The following is a 21979-nucleotide window of genomic DNA, read 5'->3' on the forward strand; positions in this document are numbered from 1 at the left end:
CTCTCTGCCAATCCTGTTTTCCATGCAAGGACGAAGCATATTGAGATTGATTATCACTTTGTTCGTGAAAGAGTTGCCAACAAGCCTCTAAACATTCGGTTTGTGCCTAATGGTGATCAAGTGGCAGATGGCTTCACTAAACCATTGTCACTGCGGCAACTGGAGGTCTTTCGGCGCAATCTCAACTTAGATAGTTGTGATTGAAGGGGAGTGTTAAAAATTGTACTCACGGTATTTGTATAAACCGTGTTAGTTGTATATGGTGTGTGTTGTGGTTTGTTAGGATAGGTTAGGTGTTGAGATAAGATCCTGGTAGTTAGTTCAACAGATCAATCTTCACCTAACCTAAACCCTAACCATCTGTACCTTATGCGCCACCTCCTCTGACGGCTATATTAACACGCAACGCGCCCCTGCCTATGCATGCACTTCAGCACCTTATTTCACACTTGCTAGTCTGCTACTGTTCCGTCGAGCTGCCCGAGCAATGATGCTCACGACGGCATGCCCCAACGTACATGTGTGTGTAGGTCCAGCCTGTGTCGTGCCGCCGGCCATGTGCATAGTTCTGAGACGCCGAAGACGAGTCATTGACCGTGCTCCAGGGCGCACTAGGGGCATTCACTGAACGGCAGCTATCAGTCGCCGGTCTTGCTCCACGTGCCTCTCAACATGTTCAGAGCGTGTTTTTACTTTTTCCTCGAGTTTTGCCAGTACAGATCCATCAAGCTAGCGGCGTGTAAGTTGCTATGTACTCTTGACCCCACATGAATATATTTCCTCTCGACCCAACATTCAGTACAATTGGTACAGAAGCCGGGGTGGCAGCAGAAAGAAAGAGAGAAAGAGGCAGGGGGCAGACCTCTTTGCTATATTACATGCAGTTTGATCTATCCACACAGGGCCAGGCAGCCATGTATCAACATGACCACGATTCGCAGAACGGAACCGGCCGCGCCAGAGGATGGCGTTGTCGCGATAGGCTTTCAAAGTGGCAGCCAGGGACGGCGTTTCCTGTCTGAACACAACCGCGTTCTACCGCTTCTAGAGGTGCCAGCAGCACAACTGTACGAACTCCTGCGGCGAGGAAGAATCGACAGCCGCGGAGGCGTCGAAGAGATGCAGAGCACGCACAGAGGCCCCCGAGGTGGAGAGGCGTAGAGAGTACCAGAACGCACTCGCGAAGGGGCAGCCAAAGATCAAGTGATCAGGCGTCTCCAGGCTCGCCCCACACTCCGGGCACCCGGCGCCCCGCAGCTCAACGATGTGTTTCTTCAGCAGATTGTCCCGAGTGTGGATACGACCGAGCGTCAGCAGCCAGGCGAAGAACCGAACCCTGGAAGGCGCTGGCGATCTCCAGAGAAAGGCGGTGTTCTCCACCACCTCCCCGCCCAGGTGGAAGAGCCCGTAGGCTGCGCTCGACGCCAGCCGCCCGCCCTTCTGATCACAAAGGATCAGGCTACGATGGTCAGCTTCGCCCTTGCCCTCACCCGCCCGCCCGATGAAAGGGAGCAAGAGGAGGCGTTCCCGGGCTGCAGCAGTGGTCAGCCGTGGCACAAGCACCGCGTCTAGCCCCAGGTTGCGGACAACCCAGACCGAGACCTCCGAGCATGTCGCATGTGAAGCCAGGGCCGGAAAGGCGCACCGTACGGGCCCGTAGGGGAGCCAATGATCCTCCCAGAAGGCCGTCATCCTTCCATCCCCCAAGGAGACACGGGAGAGAGCGCGGTAGACAGGCATAAGCCCCCGAAGCGCAGCCCAGTGCTCGCCGGCGAGCCCCGAGCTACGGGGGTCCAGAAGGAGACGCCCCCAGGCCACCCCAAACCCAGGTCGCCCAGCAAGACAAGGGGACAGAGTGGAGTCGGTGCAGGATCTTCAGAAGGAGGGCGTCATTCTGTGTGGCGAGGTCGCGGACCCCCAGGCCTCCCTCCTCCTTGCCGCGACACACCAACTCCCAGGCAACGAGACACTGCGCACCGGAAGCTCGCTCTGCCGCATTCCAGAGGAATGAGCGACGGAGGGAGTCCAGCGCGCACATCACCTTGGGAGGCAGCTTGAGCGCGCCCATGGCATATGTTGGGATGGCGTCCAGCACACCGTTGATGAGGACCAGCCACCCCGTCGGGGAGAGGAGACGGGCACGCCAGCCAGCAAGGTACCGGTCGACCTTGGCGATGATGAAGTGGAAATCCACCAGAGAGAGCTTGTGGCATGACAGCGGGAGCCCCAGGTATGTCTGCGTGAACCCCTCCACCCGGCACCCCATGACCGCGACGATCGCGGCCAGGGTGTCAGCCTCCACATGCATCGGGACCAACGTACTCTTCGAGTAGTTGATGACGAGGCCGGTAGCCGCAGCGAAGTCGTCAAGGATCGATCGTAGCCGGACCGTCGCAGACGGACACGCACGCATGATGATGAGCGTGTCGTCTGCATACTGCAACACCAGTGGCGGCTCCCCGTCAAGCAGCGGGTGACGCAGCAAGTCGTCCCGGCGGATCAGCCTCTGGAGCACGTCGCGACGAGGAGGAAGAGGTAGGGGGAGATGGGATCCCCTTGCCGCAGCCCGCAGCGAAGGGGAAACCACCTCCCCGGGACGTCGTTGAGCAGGACCGCGGAGCGCGAGGAGCGGAGGATCAAGTCCATCCAATCACACCAAAGCTCAGGGGAACCCCTAGCCAGCGCGATCACACGCAGGCTCTCCCAGTTGATGCAGTCGAAGGCTTTGGAGAAGTCTAACTTGAAGACGATGGTGGGGCAGCACGCTTGTAGCAGCACTGCACCATCTCCGCCGCGTAGACGAAGTTTTCGACGATGCTTCGCCCCGGGATGAACCTGGACTGGTCCTCGTCGATCAACAAGCCGATCTGCCTCTGCAGCCTGGTGGTGAGGCCGCGACACAAGATCTTGATATCGGCATTTTGCAAAGAGACGGGGCGGAACCCGCCCGGCGTCGGCACCCCCTCGCTCTTCGGGAGCAGGGCGATGAACGCCCTGTTGATCCCGTCAAGCCGAGCCGACCCATCGTAGACGGCGGCAAACGGGCGCTCGATGTCGCGCCCGACCGTGCCCCAGGCGGCATGGTAGAATGCCGGGCCCAATCCGTCGGGGCCCGGGGCGCTCGAGTGATTGAGGCAAAGGGCCGCACGCCTGATCTCGTCGGTGGAGAAGGGGGCCACAAGCGAGGGCCCGTGGACGCAGGGGGCAGCGGCGAGGAAGCCCACAACATCAAAACGCTAGACAGGCGGTGTCGCACGGCCCAGGAGGCTGGAGTAGAAGCCCAAAAGCGCCCCCGCCTTCGCTGCATGCCCCATGACGTGGGATCCGTCGACGTCGAGGACGCGGATGCAGTTCCCGCGGCGGCGTTGGGAGGCCTGCGCGTGGAAGAAGCGGGTGTTTTCATCCCCCTCCCGCATGCCGCGGCACTTCCCCCGCTGCTTCCAATACGCCGCCTGCCTGATGATGGCAGCGTCCAAAGCCAGATGAGCATCCGAGCGTAGAGCAGCCTCATCTGTAGAGAGACAACGATACTCCTCCAGAAAATCTATGAGATCAATAATAAAGGAGCAGTCATTCCTAAAAGTTGGGACGTAGCGGTGTTACTTTTTCCAAACTTTGGTCGCCGACCTGAAAGCCGTTTTGCGCGTGGCCAGTGCCCCGGCCGCATCCTGGTCGCTAGTGCACCCCATCCTGGTAGGGAGAGTGGAAGGGAGGAAGAGAGGGTTAGTTAACCAGGCAATCTCAAAGAAGAAGCGGGTGGAGGCTGGAATTTTTGACGCGACAGAGACGACCGGGGGGACGTGGTCGCTGACCGTGCGGGGGCGAGAGCAGAGCGAGGAGTCCGGAAAAAGGGCGTCCCACCCAGAGTCGAAGAAGACCCTGTCGAGGCGAGCGAGAGTGGGGGGAGCTCTTATGGGTCCAGGTGAAAATACGTCAGAGAGCGGCAGCTCAAGCCACCCAAGGCCATTGATCATGGCGTTAAAGGTCGCCGCCCGGGCGGCGTCGAAACGATCGTTGTTCTTATCACCCGGTCTCCGGATGAGGTTGAAATCTCCTAAACCAAACCAGGGGTGCAAAATAGAGGCGGCAACCCCCTCCAGGTCGTCGACCAAGGCCTGCGTGTAGGAGTGATCAGAGGGAGCGTAGACGTTTGTGAGAGCGAAAGAGAGGTCCGTGGAGACAGAGCGGAGGACCGTGGTCAGAGAGTAACGGGAGGGTGTGGAAGAGAGTAAGTCGAAAAGGCGGGGATCCCAGGCCGTAACAATCCCCCCGCGGCTCTCGTCGGCGTCCTTGACGATGAAAGTCGAGAGACGCCCTGGGAGGAAAGAGGCGAGCTTAAAGGAGTCTAGGTGAGCGAGCTTCGTCTCCTGAAAACAAGCGACACAAGGGTTGATTGATTCGACGGCCGCCCGGACACGGGTGCATTTATCGGCATGGCCTAAACCTTGCACGTTCCAGGAGAGGAGAGAGAGTTTGACACAGGGTGGGATAGCCATGGAGACACAACGGCGGCACCCGAGCACAAGCAGAAGAAAAGACCGATACAAGCCTCCCAAACAGGCGGGATGAAACAACAACAACGGTGCTCGGGGCGATACAAGCAAGCCTAGGGCGTCTACACATCTTCAGGACGGCGCACCGGGGCAGCCGGGATGGCCGCAGCAGAACGGAGCTCCGCCACTGCGTTCCTCCCAAGGGGGCGAACCACGGCCTTGACCACCTGGTTACAAATGGCTTTTCCCTGGAGCCTAGGAGAGCAGCCAAGGAGGGCCTCTTTCAGGGCCCGACGCTTCACGGCCTTCTCCTCGATACTGACAAAGGTGGCCGGCTCGAGCAGGGCGAGGCGGGGGCTGCGACGTTGCCCCCTAGCTCAAGGGAGGCCATGGCGCTATTGGCATCATCAACTTCACTGTCGAGCTCGGCGATGACCACGGACGAGCGGCCATGACCAGAGCTGGCTGGAGAGGATGGGAGGGTGGGTGGGCTCCAGGCACACAGGCCACCCACGTCGCCGGCGCCGGGGAGGGGGGAGCATTCAAGACACAGAGAAGAGAGGCCAGCTGGCCCCCGCCTCCCCCCGTCCACGGTGCTCCGCCAGGACCGGCCCGGCGTCCAGAGAGCGCTGCACGGGGCAGCAAAGGAGAGGGGGCTGGTTATGGGCGAACGGAGGCGGCCTGTCGGAGAAGAAGGGAATGTACTCGCCGTCGTCGCCAAACGACGCGTCCATGTCCCAGAACTTGATGGCTTCGACGGAGACCACACGAGCACCCCAGCGCCCGCACCATGGCCAGACGTCGGAAGGTAGGTCGCGCGGCCGCTCCATGAGGACGACGGCGCGAACCATGGCCAGCTCGCGCCCAGAGATGACCCACGGGTCCACCTCCAACAGCTTGCCGAAGCCGGAGAAGGCGACGCGGATCCCGGCAGGGTTGAGAAACTCGACGGGGAAGGCGGAAGCGGCGAGGAGGATGCAGAAGCGAGCGCGTTGGGGGACACGCCTGAACTCTTCCTCTCGATGTAGGTCGATGCGGGCCCCCTCATGGAAGAACGGCTGGCGGCGCATTGCGGCCTCACGGCCCGCCCATGAGGCGAACCGTAGGTACATGACACCGACCGAAGAGGGGACAACGTCGAACCAGAGGTCCCCCACCCCACGTGCGAGCGCCGTCTGCACCGCCACCGTCGAGTTGATGAACGCGGACGGCGGCTCGATGGAGACGACGGCGAGGCGACGAGCAGCCTCGTAGTCGCCATCCGGCATGTAAACCTCAACGAAGGTGGGGAGATCAGAGTCGTTGCCGAAGGACGGGGCCCCGGAGGAGACCACCGTCCCGGCAGAGGAGGATGAGAGCGACGAGCGGCTCGAGGAGGATTGCCCGCGCGGCAGCAAGAGCTCCGGCGGGGGTGGGTCTGGGGCCGCCGGGATCATCGGCGACGCCCTGGGGTGGTTTGGAGCCGCGTCGTCTTCCGGCGAGGGCACCGGAGACACGCAGACCGAGGTGATGGAGACGTCGCACGCAGGGAGCGGGGTGGAACCGTCGACGCCACGCACGCTCTCGGGGGAACCAATGTGGCGGGGGCGGAGGGCGGGAGGGACCCCCGTCGCGCGCCGGGCAGCACCAGTGTAGGGGGTGGGAGCGTGGTGTGGGGGCGGGGGTGGTGGTGGAGGCACGGGAAAGGCGGTGGGAGCGGGAGGGCGCATCGCAACGGGGCGGGGTTGGGTGGCAGCCATTGGGCAGGAGCGGGAGCGCGCATTGTGGCCGGAGCGGCGGCACCGGCGACAGCGGACGGGGTCCCTAAAGTCGACTACGAAATGCCGCGTCGAGAGACACCGAAAACACCCGTCGAGGGAGAGGGGCGCTACAGGCGGCGGGTGGCGGTGAACGGGCGGGGCGGGGCGGGGCGGGGGGGGGGGGGGGGATAACAGCGCGTGAAGAAAGGAAGGACGTCGGGTAGGCGAGACAGCGACAGGCGTTGAAGGCGCGGCGTCAATGCTCTCCTGCCCGCCGCGCGGGGACAGAGGAGGGTTCCCTCCAACAGGGACAGGAGCGGGTTGGTTTTGAGAGACAGGGGGCGGCTAGGAGACAGATCGCGTGTTGCCGAACCAACAGCCGACACGCAGGGGCTCGTAGGAATGGGCAGCAGCGGAGGCAGCAGAGACCTAGGAGGAGGGCGGCGACGCCCAGCCGAAAGGCTACGAGCGGTAACTCCCGCCGTAACTCCACGCTCCGCGGCAGATGGGTGGGTGGGCACGGTGAATGCGGAGACGGCCAGCACGGTGTCGGCGCGAGACGAGTGGAGGAGAAGCTTCACGGAGGCACCAGCGGGGAGCCCACCGAAGATGATAGCCCAAGCGACAACCGGGCTGGCAACAGGGACGGAGAAGACCTAGTCCCCGACCGCGGTCGCGACGAGCTTCTCAGGAGCATGGCAGAAAAATACGGACATGAGGCACGAGACCGTCGATGCGCTGAAACAAACGGCCGCCTTCGGCGGCGTGACCCAGACGACGCCGGCTCAGAGAGGGCGGGGTATGCGACGGGGTCGAAGGCAACCCCATGCGAATGGACAGAGAGGATGCCGGCATGGAAGGCCGAGCCTGGATGGGGAACAACGACAAGCGCTGGACGCGTACCTGGGGGCGTGTGGGACGGCGGCGGCCGCCAGGTCATCGGCCAACGGGCGGATCAGGCGGTCCCGCAACGACGGTGGGGGTGGCTACAGAGGAACTACGCGGAGGTGCTGCGCCGGCTGCGTCGCCAGGCTCGTCGCCAGACGCAGTCTCCAACTGCTTCTCGAACTGTGAGGACATATGATCCAACTGACAGTAAGCCAAGCCTTTTGCGGTCATGAGGTTGGAAAACGCCAGAACCGGGCGCCCTCCATGCAGACATCCATGAATTCCGAAGGCACAGCCGCAACCCCTTATTTCAGGAGAGAGAGGAGGAAGGGGATCGGGATCAGAGACGGACATAATATGTGGGGCAGGGGTGTCAGTGAGAGTAGTGTGTGTTCTCGGGCAGGATGAATCTTTTCCCGGTACGCCAAACTTGTTAAGGGTTAATTTTGACCGGGATTATAGAGGTCAGGATATCGACTCCAGGGATTTAGACGTTAGGATTTGATTCCGACGAGCTCTATGAGTTTAAGGTTTAAAACAGACTTTACTTCTTTCGAGACCGTCGTGGGGCCCTGTTTATTTATACTCTTCCGTGGTGCAACCGTATGTCGGAAAAAGCACGCTTCCATCCGCCGGACACCTGGGCCGCACACAACCGTCGGAAGTCAGAACAGCGGGTTGTTGCACCAGAGAAACCCGTGTATCAAAATCACACAACTTTTTTTGCACGCGGGCCATTGCATGCCAGACCAATGTGTATCATCACTCTCTTTCTGTTTTTGTTTTTGTGCGCCTCTGAGGCCCGCCAGGCATGATACTGACGGCCACTCAGGCGGTTAAGGCTGCGTTCGGAAATCCACCGCTCTGTCATCAGAGAGCGGAGCGCGTGGAGCGTCCTGTTTGACGCTCTCCATATTTCTACTATATGCCGCTCCGCTCCGCAGCGGAGTGACGGAGCGGAATGACTCCGAACGGAGCCTAAACAGTCGCAGCTCCAGCTTTAGCTTTGCTCTGCCTGACTGATACGGCCATTGCCCGTATGAGAAAGCAGCAGTGGCCGAGTAAGTTAGAGTGCCGATTTATACTGGCGGTAGTAATAAATCGATTTCTTTTTATGAAGTGATGCTTGTATCTATGACAGAGGGGTTTACACAAACGCCTATGCTATACAAATAAGCGTCAGTGTTTAAGAAAAAAACTTCATAAGCATCTCTCTAAGCACCTTGCATCGTATAAGCTTTTATTTGCGACAAAGACGAAAGGAAGCCAATGCAATTATTGGACTTACGTAGTGTGCACCAAGAGGGCAAAACCTGAAATGTTTTTAGCTATCTTGCAAGAAAAGCTTTTACTAACTTTTTTTGTTAGAGGGGGAGAAGCAATGGTCACTGGCGAGTTGCAGATACGTACGCGCCGACTGGACGGTTCTGAGCGCACGGGTTTGCACCACTTTTCTAGAATATGAAAGTAGCTGCGCGTAGACAAGTATATGGAACAAGGAACTCTAGTGGTTGGGTGTAAACTGGAAAACACCCACACGTCGTGTGTCTACCAAAGATGGAAGCATCAACTTGTTGTCCATGTAAGGACAAGGGTTGGTGCCTGACAAAAATAATTACCCATGGAAAACAAGTCCTCAGATAGCTTACCTTGTGGAAAATTTATATACTCGCCATAATCCCGACTAATACGATCCTTCATCAGAATTTCAAGATGTTCTTCGCTGAATTTGTATAGCTTTAATATGTGTATGTTGCACATCGCACTGTTGTTTATTGATCCTTTTGATATGTGCAATAGGTTGGTGTGTGCTTCATCTAGCGGTGAAAGTAAAGACGATGCAAATGAGGCATAGGAGAAGTGAGCTTTTCACTGAAAGTTTTCGTGTAGTCACGAACAGTTATTGCTCTGGCTGACTGATATGGCCAATGTTCGTAAGGACAAGGTAGTGTCGAGGTAAATAAGTGAGTAGAGTGCCCGTAGTGATGGTTAGGCATTCAAGAAGAGTGGAAAGAAGCCACTTTACTTTTGAAAGAAGAAAAGGTTAGGCTGTCGCATGACTCTAAATAAGCACAGTCTGCGATAATATCCCCTTTTCTATAACTGTTCAAAGACAAGTATTGCGAACAAGGAAGTATGCAGCTACGTAATAGCCGTTATTTGCCAAAAAGAGAAAAAGAAAATGTACTAGGGGTTGGGTGTAAGGGGAAAAACATGCAAAGTGCCAAAACAAGTGGAGAGACCCTTACATTGTGTCTCCCAAAGATGGTAAGAACATCTTGTCTTGGTCTTTAACAGATTATCATGTATACATTTTTTACAGGTCATATTCCGATCTACGGCACTGATCCGTTCGTGGTCGCTACTCACCCAGACGGAGGCCAGGGAGCATTTGGTTACTGGGTCTTTCCGCTGGGAGATGGTAGCTCGGGATATATTCAACCGGTTTGGATGGCGGTCATGTAATAGGATAGGTATTTAGTTTCCCTATCTACTTTGGGCCGGCCGGTTGTGGCATCTTGTCCTGGCTAGTGGGTGTTTCTAGCCTTTTTTTTGGCTCTGTGTGAGCTTTCTGTACTTTTTTATTACTTTTGGCGACCTTTCGAACCATGCAGATACTTATCTATTTGGCTAATAAGATGGCCGTATGCATCTTTCTGATGCAGAGGCCGGGGAATACCCCTTTTCAAAAAAAAGGGATAATAGTGACAAACACGGAATCATCTCCACTCGTCAGGGGACTCTCTCAGTGAAAGCCTATTATCTCACATCTCCTGCTCTGATCACGCTCCCCCGCTACCCCCGCGTCGCCCCCGCTCGGGCGACTCGGGCGGGATCCCAACGCTAGCCGCCGGGGGCTCCCCGTCCTTCCATCCCTCCCTCCGCCGCCGCCGAAGGACGCCGTCGGCCTATAGCCCGGGGGCTGATGGCGGTGGCGGGGGCCTTCCCTCTCTCCCGCGCCATGGGGGCGGTGCGGAGCCCCGCGGCGTGTGGTGGCAAGGCTGATCTGGCCTTCGTCGCGTGGCGGGCCTGCCTTGACCGGCAGCGGCGCGGCGGCGGCCTCGTCCTTGGGCGGTGGTGGTGGCGGGTGCGGCGGCCGGCCCTGCGTCGGGCAGCGACCTTGGCTGCGTTCGGCGGCGGCGGCCGGGTCTGCAGCGACGGACCATCTGACCTCAGATCGGCGATGGCGGCATGGAGGGCCTGGTGGTTGGGTCGGCGCCATGCGTGGTTTGCCCTCCGGACAGATCTGATCTGCCCTGTGCGACTTGCTCGATGTGCGGCGGCTCAGATCGGCGGCGACCCGTGCACACGATGCTTGATGGAGGTTCTTCGAGCGGATCCAGGTGAAAACCTTCTTCTCGGCTTGATACCAAGACCGGCGTTGGCGGCACTCTTTTGTGTCATTACCTTCTTGAAGGCATCACCGCGGAGAAGCTCCAAACCTCTATCTGCAACCTCCGGGGGAAACCCTAGATCAGTAGATCGGATGACGGCGGCGCGTTGGTGTCGTTTCCTCCTTGGGGGCGTCATTCTTGGAGGCGTACACGGGATCGAGGGGCCAGTGGGCGGCTTTTTTGGTGGAGCGGTGCTTCATCCTTCACATTGATGACGGCGGATCTTGGCGGCGTGGCGCAGTGGAGACTCGGCGCCCGATGCGCGGTGATGGACTCGCGCAGGAGGAGGTAGTTGTCTGGCGTCATAGTGGCGCCGATGACAGAGTGGCCTGACAAGGTAGAAGCCTCAATATCTGCTCTGAAGACGGACCTGTGGAGGATGGCGGCGGCGACACTTGTGAGTGCGTCAGACCAGTTTAAGCCCCAGACCCGGTATGTGGCTCGGCTGGGGCGTCTGGCTTTTGATGATAGGCTTAGGTGAGTGGTCTGGGTATTTGGCCCAGCTAGCACCCCTTCATCATATGGATAGGAGTAGTGACATATGTAGCCAAGATGGTGGATTTGGGCATATTGTTGTAATACTTTGTAAGGTCCTCGAGAATAATTAATAAAGTGGCCGCATGCATCTCCCAGATGCAGAGGCCGGAGGGCATCCTCCTTTTCTAAAAAAAAAATCTCCACTCGTCAGGGGGTGGCTTTTTAGGGAAACAACAGAAGTGGCTAATAAACGTGTCATGATAAATTACTGGCCATGGACATATACCATAACCAAAAACTTTGCCGCGTTAACTTCAACGAACCTTTCCACTATGATGACACGCATTGTGAGCTCTCATATGTGTGTCATTTGCCCTATTTGATTCTGTGGACCCGCCACGGTATATAGGTCGACCGATCACAATCTACTCATGAAAAGACGATGTCATCTTCGTGTAAATGATAACTTTTTGAGCAACAAGAATTGGGTGCTCATCGACGCATTCACTGACTAATGAGGCTGAGCGAATGGAGGAGACCCACCATAGCGGTTATGATCACCAAGTGGAGCCGGCCATCCAAACAAAGAGGGACGTCGGTGTTCTTGTTGGAGTTGGATCTTAAGATTTGGGGTGTTCGACGGATCTTTGGGTATAGATCGATGCTTTGTTCCAGCGATGAAATAGGGCAACGATGACACGGTCGTGGCGCTACCACAGGAGGCGAGCTTTGGTTGATAGGCAGCTGTGCCGATGGTAGGAAGGAAACATCTAGCTACTACTACGTGTTAACCGAGAAATTGTTATTTGCCAATCGACTTGTCCTCAATCGCTCGTATTAGAACAAATATACATGTCCTAATCCAATTCACCCCATTGAGAAAAACAATTCCCAGTCCATTGCGATCGTGTATCGTGAGTACACCTACTAGCTCTCCACGGATCAAGTGGAAGCCTAAAAGCCTCTACTCTCATACAAAAGGCAAAGTGCAATAACGGGAAAGCAGCAAAGGACCATGCTGTTGCTGCTTCCTATAAAACGGAAAGGCAATGCCGTCAACAAAAACAGGCCGCCGTGGTCGTCGCTCCAGTGGAGCATTGTAGAGATCTGTTGTAGCAGTACACTAGCTAGCTCATGTTCACGAGCTCCTATTCAAGCAGATACGCTAGCTGAGGCACGGCTTGTGCATGCCGGCGAGCTGGTACGTAGATAAACACCGGCCGCTAGCATAGCTGCGTGGCTGAGAGAATGAACGGCCGTGCCTGTGCGTTCTTTCTGGAACTGCAAGGAGAAAGTAACACCGGTAAGTAAGCGGCTTGCTGATGCGGTTAGGCCGGCGCCTGAGAAGCGCGGGAACAAGACGCTTCGTTCTGGGGGAAATGGAAAAAGGTGCATTGGCATGGACGTTTCTCTCAGCAGGTATGCCATTTCTGTGACCTGAAAATGACTGTTGGCAGACAAGTGCTCAAGAACAAGAAACAAGTGTGGAGGGGCCTTGACGTTGCGTCTACTCGAGATGGTAAGATTAGCTCATGCAAATATATACCCTGAGATCATCTCCACTACGTACGGGGTGGCTTTTCGGTGGCCAGAGCGTTTGCCACAACCAAAAGGAATGCTGCATGAGCTTCTAACATATGTTCACTAAAAATATATCGTGAGATCTGGGTAGATATTGATGATTGCTCTCACGGTAAAAGCCGCGACGATGCGGATGTGGCCACGCGACACGCGAGGAGGAGGGACCGAATCGAGATAGAAACGGGTCGGAATCGAGAAGGCGTGACAATGGAAGGAGGGACAGGATCAAGATAGAAAGGGGTCGACTATGTATCAGGGGACTGAAAAAAAATCAGTTTAGACGACCGCCCCCGCGTCTTCGTCTTCCTCCCTTCCTCCCTTCGTCCGTCGACCCGCCTACCTCCACTTGGCCGAAACACCACCCTCCGCCACTCCATCTTGCCAAAACTGCCTCCACCGCCACCCGGCCCTACCCCTTCTCCCCCGCCGGCGATTGCTCCGTGCACCCGCAACCATCAACCCTCTGCGTTGTCTCTGCCAGATATTATTCCAGCCGGCCAACTCCGTCGTCCTTCATCCCCGTCTCCCGCTCGGACCTTGTTGGGGGGCGGCATAATATTTCGAGACACATTTAAAGTACGAACTTGTCTTCATCTTATAAATCTCTCAATGTTGTTGTGTACTCTTGGCTAGTTGGGTCCAGAGTTTTGACAGGACATTTGGACATGTGTCTCAAGTCTCAACTCTCAACACATTGTAATTGCTGTTGGCTAGCTAGCTATCACCACACTATTCGCGGACCAAAGCCACTACATGTCCACAAAAAGCAAAGTGCATGCATGCAAGAACCGGAAAGAAAGAAGCAAAGGACCATGTTGTAGCTGCTTCTGATAAAACGGAAAGGCGATCGATGCCGTCAACAAAAATAGGCCGCCGTGGTCGCTCCAGCCTCCAGTAGAGCATCGTAGAGATCTGTTGCAGCAGTACTACACCAGCTAGCTCATGTTCAGGAGCTCCTGTTCACGCAGATACGCTAGGTGAGGTTGAGGACGGTAGGTGGCGAGAAAGCACATACGACTCATGCATGCCGGCGTCCTTTCAAAAAAAAAAAAAACTCATGCATGCGGGCGAGCACGTATGTAGATATATACAGGACGCTAGCATAGCATCGTGGCGGAGAAATGAATGGAGAAGAAAACGCCGGGTAAGTAAGCAGCGCATGCATGCCGATAGACGATAGTGCCATAGTGTCGGTTAGGCCGGCGCGTGAGAAGGACGGGAGCAAGGCGCTTCCTTTTTGGAAAGAGATAAATGTTAATCGGCATGGCCGGTTTTCAGCGGAGCAGAGCAGGTATGCCATTTCTGTGACATGAAAGTTACTAAAACAAGTGTGGAGAGACCTTGATGGTAAGATCAGCTAATGCAAATATATAGTACAGTGAAAATCATCTCCGCTACGGACCTTGGTGGCTTTTTGAAGAAACGGAAGTAGTTAATAAATGTGTTCATGGAATTTATCAGTGGCCAAAGGGTTTGCCATAACCGAAAAGATTGTTGTGTTAGAGCATCTCCAACGGTCGCACAAAAATCTCGCGCCCAATAAAAGTTATAGTGTGTCACTTTAGCATTTTTTAATGCGCCGGGACCAACATTGTTTTAGCAGACGTTCAAAGACGCGCGCCCAAAAAGCAGAAAGTGTAAATTGTGAAGCGCGCGCAATCCAGAGCCCAAAATATGCTGCACGCGATAGCGTTTTTCAGCGCGCGCCCAAAACTTTTTAGTGCTACAGCATCTGCTGGAGCTGTTGGGCGCCCAAAAAAAACTAATTTTTAATGCGCGGAGTTCTTTTTGGACGCCTGTTGGAGATGCTCTTAGCTTCACAGTACTTTTCACTAAAGATACGTCATGGGCTCTAGGTAAAGATTGACAATCCATTCGATGGTGGGCTGCAACGATGAGGACGTGGCAATGCGAGGAGGAGCCGAGCTTTGATTGAGAGAACGCTTGACAATGGTTGGAGGAAGAAGATTGCGGTAGAAAGGGGATGAGTTTGTATCAAGGGACTACAAAATCAGTTTGAGTCAACCGGCCATGCGCCTTGGTCATCCCCCAGTCCTCCGTCGACCAACCCGCCGTCACTGTCTGAACCGTACTCCCCTGCCACCATGCCCTACCCCCTCAGCTGCCGGCAATCCCTCCTCGCGCCCGCACCCGTCAACCCTCTGCCTTGCCTCCGTCGGTGATAATGCAGCCAGCCCCGCTGTTCCCGTCTTCGGCTCAATCCTGGTTCAGGACACAGCATCCCCTTCTCCGGCTCCGCAAGAGGCCGAAAAAAATTCAATCACCCGAATAATAGCAACAGCGAGGAAGAAAATGACCGATGGACAAAAAATCAAAACTGGACGACCAATGTTCACTAATGGAAAATAGTTATTTTTCATTCGACCAAACCATATATAACATAATATTTTGAGATACATCTAAAGTATGAAGTTGCCTCCATCTTCTGAATCTCCATGTTGTTGCATACTCCTGGCTCCAGAGTTTTAATAGGACATGCGTCGCAACTCTCACCACATTGTAATCATTGTTAGCTTAGCTAGCTAGCTATCACCAGTCCTTTCACCACACCATCACTGTTGGCTGACCAAATTAAAGCCTACGCCAGGCCGCCTACACACATGCAAAGCACGGAAAGCAAAGGATACTGTAGCTTGCCTGTAACAAAACGCAAGCTAGGTGGGCCCCTTCGACAGAAATAGGCTATCGTGGTCGCTCCAGAACGGCATACCACGGTACCACTACACCTGTTCATCACATGTACAATTAACCAGTTCACTGGGGAAAAAGAAGAGGCCACAGTGTTCCTTCCCGTCGGGATACAGGGCGTACGTGCACGACACACCGACCTTGAACGGGAAAGGCGCCGGTCACGCGGCGGGATGAGATACGGCGGCAGAGATCGGCTCGTGCAAATGGTGTGAATGTGACCCGAGTTGCGCTGTTCATGCAGATAGGCTGAGATCAACGGCACGCACGGTAGGCGGGAAAGCATGGACCAGTGCTCATGCATGCGAAGTGGTACGTAGCTACTTTCCTGCACGTTATAGATTCCTGACAGGGTTATCGTTGATCGTCATGATATATGACATGCCAACTCAGCTAAAAATGAGTATTTTATGCAATTATCAACTACTCCTAGAAAGTTTAAGCACGCGAACGACGATACATAGCTATGAAGACACATACATACATGATACATGCATGAGAAATACATGCAAAACAAAGAAAAATGAAGGTTGTAAAGTTAAGACATATACATCCAGTTGGTGTAACTTGCCGACCAGAATAATTTAGTGTGAAAAAAGAGAAGTTTTCAAGTTGCAGCAGTAACTTACCGACCAGAATAACTGTGAAGTTTGTTAAAAAATTATTTTATCATTTGCAAAGTAAAGAAAATCTCACGGTTTGTGAAGCTGCCATACGGCAAGTTAGTGTAGCTTGTAGACCAGAGTAACTTAGTAGTATGAAAAAGGAGGTTTTCAAGTCCTGGCAGTAACTTGTACACGAGAACTAATCGTTTTTATAAACTTCACGTGCGCGTGTTTCTACCGGTCTTCTAAATTTATTATGCTCACTTCATAAGTATACACATTTATAGGTGTTTTTTTTTTCAAGTTACAAATTCCGTAACCATACCATGGTCGTACGTATATCGCAGTTCCTTGTCGCGACTCAGTGCGTGGTGGAACCTACTTGGCATTCAAAGCATGACTCTATTGTGCCCATATTCAAATTGTGGGCGCTCATAGAAATTTGGATGCGCACACGGCAAGCACGTTGATTTGCGTTATGTTTTCTATGAATTGAGTAGTCATTTTAGGGCTCTTAGCGAGTCTTATAAATTCTACTTGGGGTTCTCTGTTTTCTCCCGTCTCTATCTCTTTATAATGAATCAGTGCAACTCATGTTTTTTACTTGATAAAACAGATAAAACTTAGGGTTTGATTAAAAAATTAAGGGATTCATGTATTTGTCCATATGGGGTTGGTCAACCAGTCATGTCGATGTATGCACGTGGTATATTGTTTGTGTTTGTGTCATTGCTGTAATTGAAGAAATGGATGTGCGGACCTCATATAAGTGGCATAACTACACTCGTCAGTGCACTTTACATGCAAAATGTGTATATACCTTGGATCGACCATAAAACTTGTTGATTTTGTCATGTCTTCTCGAAATGAGAGATCTCGTGTCAATGCCAACATCACAAAGTTATACATATAAGATTCTTATGGTATAAGTATATATTTTGTGTATATCTCCAGGATATTAACGATCACCACATTTCTTTGGAACTTTTTAGATGTCTGATATCCTGAGATATACACAAAAGATATATGTAAATCTCGGAGGCATTGACGGTCCGCGTCTCCATAAAGGAAAAGATCTTGTATCATTGTCGACTTATTCATAGGTACGGTGTTCATTTAGTATCATGTATTGGTTCAACCATGGTTGCCCTTGTTTCGTACTCCACTTAATATTAAATAAGAATGGTTGTGTTCATCAAAATGATGTAGAGGCCAGGGTTTAACCTCCTTTACGAAAAAATCAATGTTAGATATCCCTACAATATATACATAATAGATAATGATGATATATGTTTAAAAAAGATAATGATGATATACAACCTAAAGAAAAGATAATGATGATATACCTCCAAGATATTGATGGTCACAACGTCTCCTTGGAACTTATGAGATATTGTGTGGATGCTCGGTATCAAGAGCTACACAAAGGCAATATAGTCCATTAATCGATGAAATCTTGAACATCCTGTGCAAAGTGTCTGAGACGACCCGCTCCACTCACACTTGTCATAGCATCTAAAAAACAGGTGTCATAGCATCTAAAAAACAGGTGTATGATGCGCCACTTCAAAATGGGAGACAAGAGTCAAGCAGATATATTTTCCTGTATGTCTCTAGGATATTTACGGTCACTGTTGCTTCTCTCCGAAAGGGAGAAGAGATATTTTATTAATGCGCGATATTCAGAACATACACAAAAGATATATTCCATTAATTGATGGAATCTCCAGCAGTCCGCCGTGAGTGAGGCAACCCGCTCCCTCCACACTTGTCATTTAGGCCGAAAACACATTTAGAAATATTATAACCGAGAACTTTTCCAGCCCTCTCACGCATCCATCGATTTGGGCCGTCCGATGACATAGACTGGTCGTTTCTGGTCGTGCGATGCACCTCTGGCTCCTGTGTGGGACGCTATTCTCAGAACAAAATCGGAGGTATCTTCATCATTGATGCAAGTTGACGTCTGATGCCAAACCGACGGCCGCGATACGGCTCTATCCGCCTCCGTCCCTCTGAGCCCCGCTCCCCTTCCCTCCCCGCCCCGCACCGCATCAGCGCATCCCACCCAGATCCCACCTCGCTCCATGCCCCCACACGGCCACACCCCTCCCTCCGAATCTCGGGTGAGGTCGCCGCCGTACAGAGAGAGAGAGACGATGGAAAATGGCAACCATGGGCTGGGCGCTGGAGTGAGTCGCCAATTAGCACATCTCTGTCGAGGTCGTGCCACCCAGAACACTACAAACTCCAAATCTCGCATCCAAAACAAGAGATCATGGCGATAGCGACATCGGATGTCCCCGTGATCAAGGCAAAAAATCTCACCAGCGATGTTAGGTCCATCCTCTACAGGTATGTGTCTCCCCCCCTTCCGTGCATCCCCTACTTTTGATGGGTTCGCTTATTTCAGAAATTGGGAGAAGAAGGAGGCTTGCCAATTGCAAACTATTGCTCCATATCACGCAGGCATTAAGGGTCCCCTGATCTCGTTCTTGTGGAACTGGAACATCGACCTTGCATGATCTCGACGTAGAGTAATCCAACTGGTCCGCTTGCCGGATACATGCCGATTCAACAAGTGTATCGGGCACGCTACTGTTCAAGATCATCCTCTGCACTTACGCCCTACATCAACCATAGATGTGTGAGGAGGAGAAAGCAGGATGACAGGACGAGAACGCCTCTATCATGTAGAGTACTTAGGTATTTTTGCTTTATGATATCCAAAATAGATTGTACTGCAAGGTCAATACTACAGAATGGTTCTAAAAGTTTTTTTAGCTTGATTTGTTGCATCAGGCATCTAATTGTAGTTCTAAATGTTTTTCTCGATTACAAGTTCAATCATAGCTTCGTTTGATCTGTTGTATCAGGTGAAACGAGTTGTGCTCATTTGTGTGTAAACAAGATGAGTGTAAATGTACATGATTAGATGGCCGAGCTATACAGCGTAGGGACAAGATGGGCACAACAAGTTTGAAGATGGCAAAAAGGGGCCTTCAGGAGATGTATCAAGGATTGCAGCGAATCATATCCTGTCGATTGGAGTCCACTTGCTGGATATTGAGAAAATAAGTCGCCGTTGCTACATGCCTTTAACGGTGATTGATATGCGCTAACTCACGGACGGCCGATTATTGCAGGTCCGTTACCATGTTGATATGTGTTCTTACTTCAGTTCACGCGCATCTAAACACTCTCTGTTGTGTGTTGTCTCGCTGTTTGTTCCCCACTCCCCTCCTGAGCTCCTTATTCCATGAAGGTCTCTGACAGCCATAGTTGATGCTTAGGTCACCACTCCATCTTGTGAGCTATGCCTGTCTCCCCTCCCTCCTACCTACCCATTTTCGTTAATTCCTTCTCCATGGAATTTAGAAACACTTCTACCCTGTAAAAATAATAATTTAGGAACACTTCGACCCCCAATTTTTGATTCCCCTTTTTTTACTGAGTTCGTCGTGACTTGCTGCTACAGGCTTGTGATTACATATACGAATTGGATGTCCTAAGGCAGATATACCTCGGCTGGTCGCCCTTGATTAGTTCATGATACAGCAACTGTATATATGGAAGTAGCGGCATGTTTAAGTAAAGATGGTTGACCGGAATGACTATGGCTGAACATAGTTTTGTGGTTCAGATTATGTACTATGTTTCCAGAACCCTTCTATTAAGGTGTGACTGTGCACACAGAAGTTTTGGTTTCAGTTGTAGGCATATAACTGATGTTTATCAACTAAATCACCCATGACATACATGTTATAACTGAAGCAAATATGACATGGTGGCCACCTGTACATACCGAATCAATGCCTTAGATATTGTTATTATTCATGCTCAGTTCAACTTGGTTAGCTTCTCTCTTGCCTCAGATTCACCGTTCTTCCTATGTACCTATCATCTTCCGCCCAGTTAATTATGGGTTCTAACTTTTGCTATAGTTTCTTCCTAATTTGATGCATGTGGTGTTAGTGTGCGAAGTGGTGACTGGTTCTACTCGATTGGCTGAAGGAATCCTATATTTTTTTTATCTCCAATAGCAAATGGCCAGGTCACGAAATGTATGTGTACTCCATTGGTGATGTGCTTGCTGCCACTGGTTTGAAGACATAATGGATGTATTCTTAACTATTTTATTCAACTCCATGGGTGTGTTTCTTGGGCACGTATATGTTAAAATGTTCATGAAAGAAAAAAATACATACTTGGAAATTTACTTAGTTAGATATTCAGATTTTATAGTTTAATTTTTGAAATTATTATTTTTCATACCATTGTCAGTTTTTATGTTCCAAAAAATTAAAATTATGTGGTGGTTGTGGTGTAGCCAACCAAAGGCATGAATGTTGCATGTGGACACGAGGAGATAGAGCCTATCGGAGGTGCCTCTCTAGGGTCGTCCAGCCACCAATGGTGAAAGCAAGCTACAAGACCAGCCCGCTCCGCCTATCGATGGAGTGGACATCATTGGACAAATTCACACAAGCTCTTATGCTTGGGCCCTGAGTTCTCTCCTGTCACAACTTTCGCTTATGACTGGCCAGAGAATCTACTGGTGCATACATGGTAGGAGATATTGATTCATGGTTGGCCTTCTTTGTTTGTTAATCGTGAAATTAATTATTTGCTTATGATTCTTACTTGTTATTGATCTCTCAGGTTTCATCAAAGCCTCCCATGGTTGCACCTTCCATTTCTTCTGGTAATTGAGAGTGATAAATGTAATTATGCAGTGAAGAGGGATGAGTAATTAAATTATTTGATTTGTTGAGCAACTCCAGAATAGATATTTACCGGTACATCTCAATTATTTAAAGAACTAAAGAGTTCCTGAATGAATTTCTTCTATTCTTTGGAATATTTTTGAGCTATACACGGAAACATTTTTGGTTGTTTCTTGGATGATTCATATGTGAATCTAAGCTATTCTCATAGGTTCTGAACCTTATGTTCATCTAACCTTTATAATACCTCCAATTTTTGGTAGTAAGATGTGATGTTTGCTTACATTAGCCAATATTGACAGTACCATCCTTTCCTCAAAGCTTATCTAAAATCTGTTTTCTTCATATGCAAAATCTGTGGAGTTTGCTTCAGAAGGTATTGACAATGCCTATTCTAAAACTCATTCCAAGTAAATGTAATGCTTCAATTACATCAACATCTGATTTGAATTTTACATGCTCACTTTTTATTGAAGGCATTTACCCCATTGTATACATGTGGCAGTCCATGTATAATTAATGCTCACTTTTCGCAAATGGCCAGGTGCATCAGGCTCACCTTATTTTCTTCTTGGTTGTCGCGCATTGTGTTCCATTTGGGGGTATGAGGATTTCATTAATGCACTATGTATAAAATCTACGATGACAATTTAAGTTAACAACTACATGTTTGTTTGTGTTGGTGCTTATTATTTGTCTTGGCAATACTCTATATTTATTAAGTGTATCTTGTTTCATATAATGTCATACCAAAGCCAGTTTGCACCTGTGATATTTTCCTTGATTACTAACTAATATGCATCTATGTTTTTTCCAAATTTAATATGTTTCATGGGGCTGTATATTTATTGTCAAATAGACGGGCGCGGCAACGCGTGCCATCAGTGATCTAGTGTAATGCTTGTGATTTGAAAGAGAAGAGATAAGGAGACATAACTTATTAATTCTGCTATCAAGAAGTCTCCTGAAGTCGCTCCTCCTCCTCCAAGAAAGAAAGCTAGGATTCCTGCCTCTCGCCGGTGCCGCCGCAGGTCTGCCTCGTCTCCGGTGGCCCTAGGGCCATGGAGGCATGGTGGATCCTGCCAAGGCCCGGCGGGAGGGCTCCGTTTTTATTCGTTTTTCCTCTCTTGTTAGGGTTTGTGTTCTGCTCTGGAAGACGGCGACGGCGACGGCTCCCTGAAGATGGAATAAAGGTCTCCCCGTCTAGCCGTCGTTTCGGCGGTGTGTTTAGCATCGTTGATGGGCCTGTGGAAGTGTGTCTCCGGCGGATCTATATTTGGTGGATTTTCTCGGATCTCATCGTTGTTCGTCTACGCTCGTGTGTCTTCGGGTTAAATCCTTCCAACCTACATTATTCTTCATCTG

The 21979-nt window shown here is 51.6% G+C and overlaps 1 protein-coding gene across 1 annotated transcript; it reads right to left on the bottom strand.

Annotated features, from left to right (window-relative positions):
- Positions 1-1044: 1044 nt before the first annotated feature.
- On the bottom strand, positions 1045-1692 carry LOC147992952 (uncharacterized). The gene has a single exon (XM_087539185.1). It carries the CDS (start codon positions 1690-1692, stop codon positions 1045-1047), a length of 648 nt encoding a protein of 215 aa, XP_087395311.1.
- Positions 1693-21979: the final 20287 nt, after the last annotated feature.

The sequence above is a fragment of the Triticum urartu genome, chromosome 1A (genome assembly GCF_056163025.1).
Source record: "Triticum urartu cultivar PI428250 chromosome 1A, HENAU_Tu73, whole genome shotgun sequence".
NCBI lineage: Eukaryota > Viridiplantae > Streptophyta > Magnoliopsida > Poales > Poaceae > Triticum > Triticum urartu.

Bases quoted from the DNA above. Each gene is read 5' to 3' on its own strand.
- LOC147992952 (XM_087539185.1), bottom strand. From the start codon at position 1,692: ATGACGGCCTTCTGGGAGGATCATTGGCTCCCCTACGGGCCCGTACGG.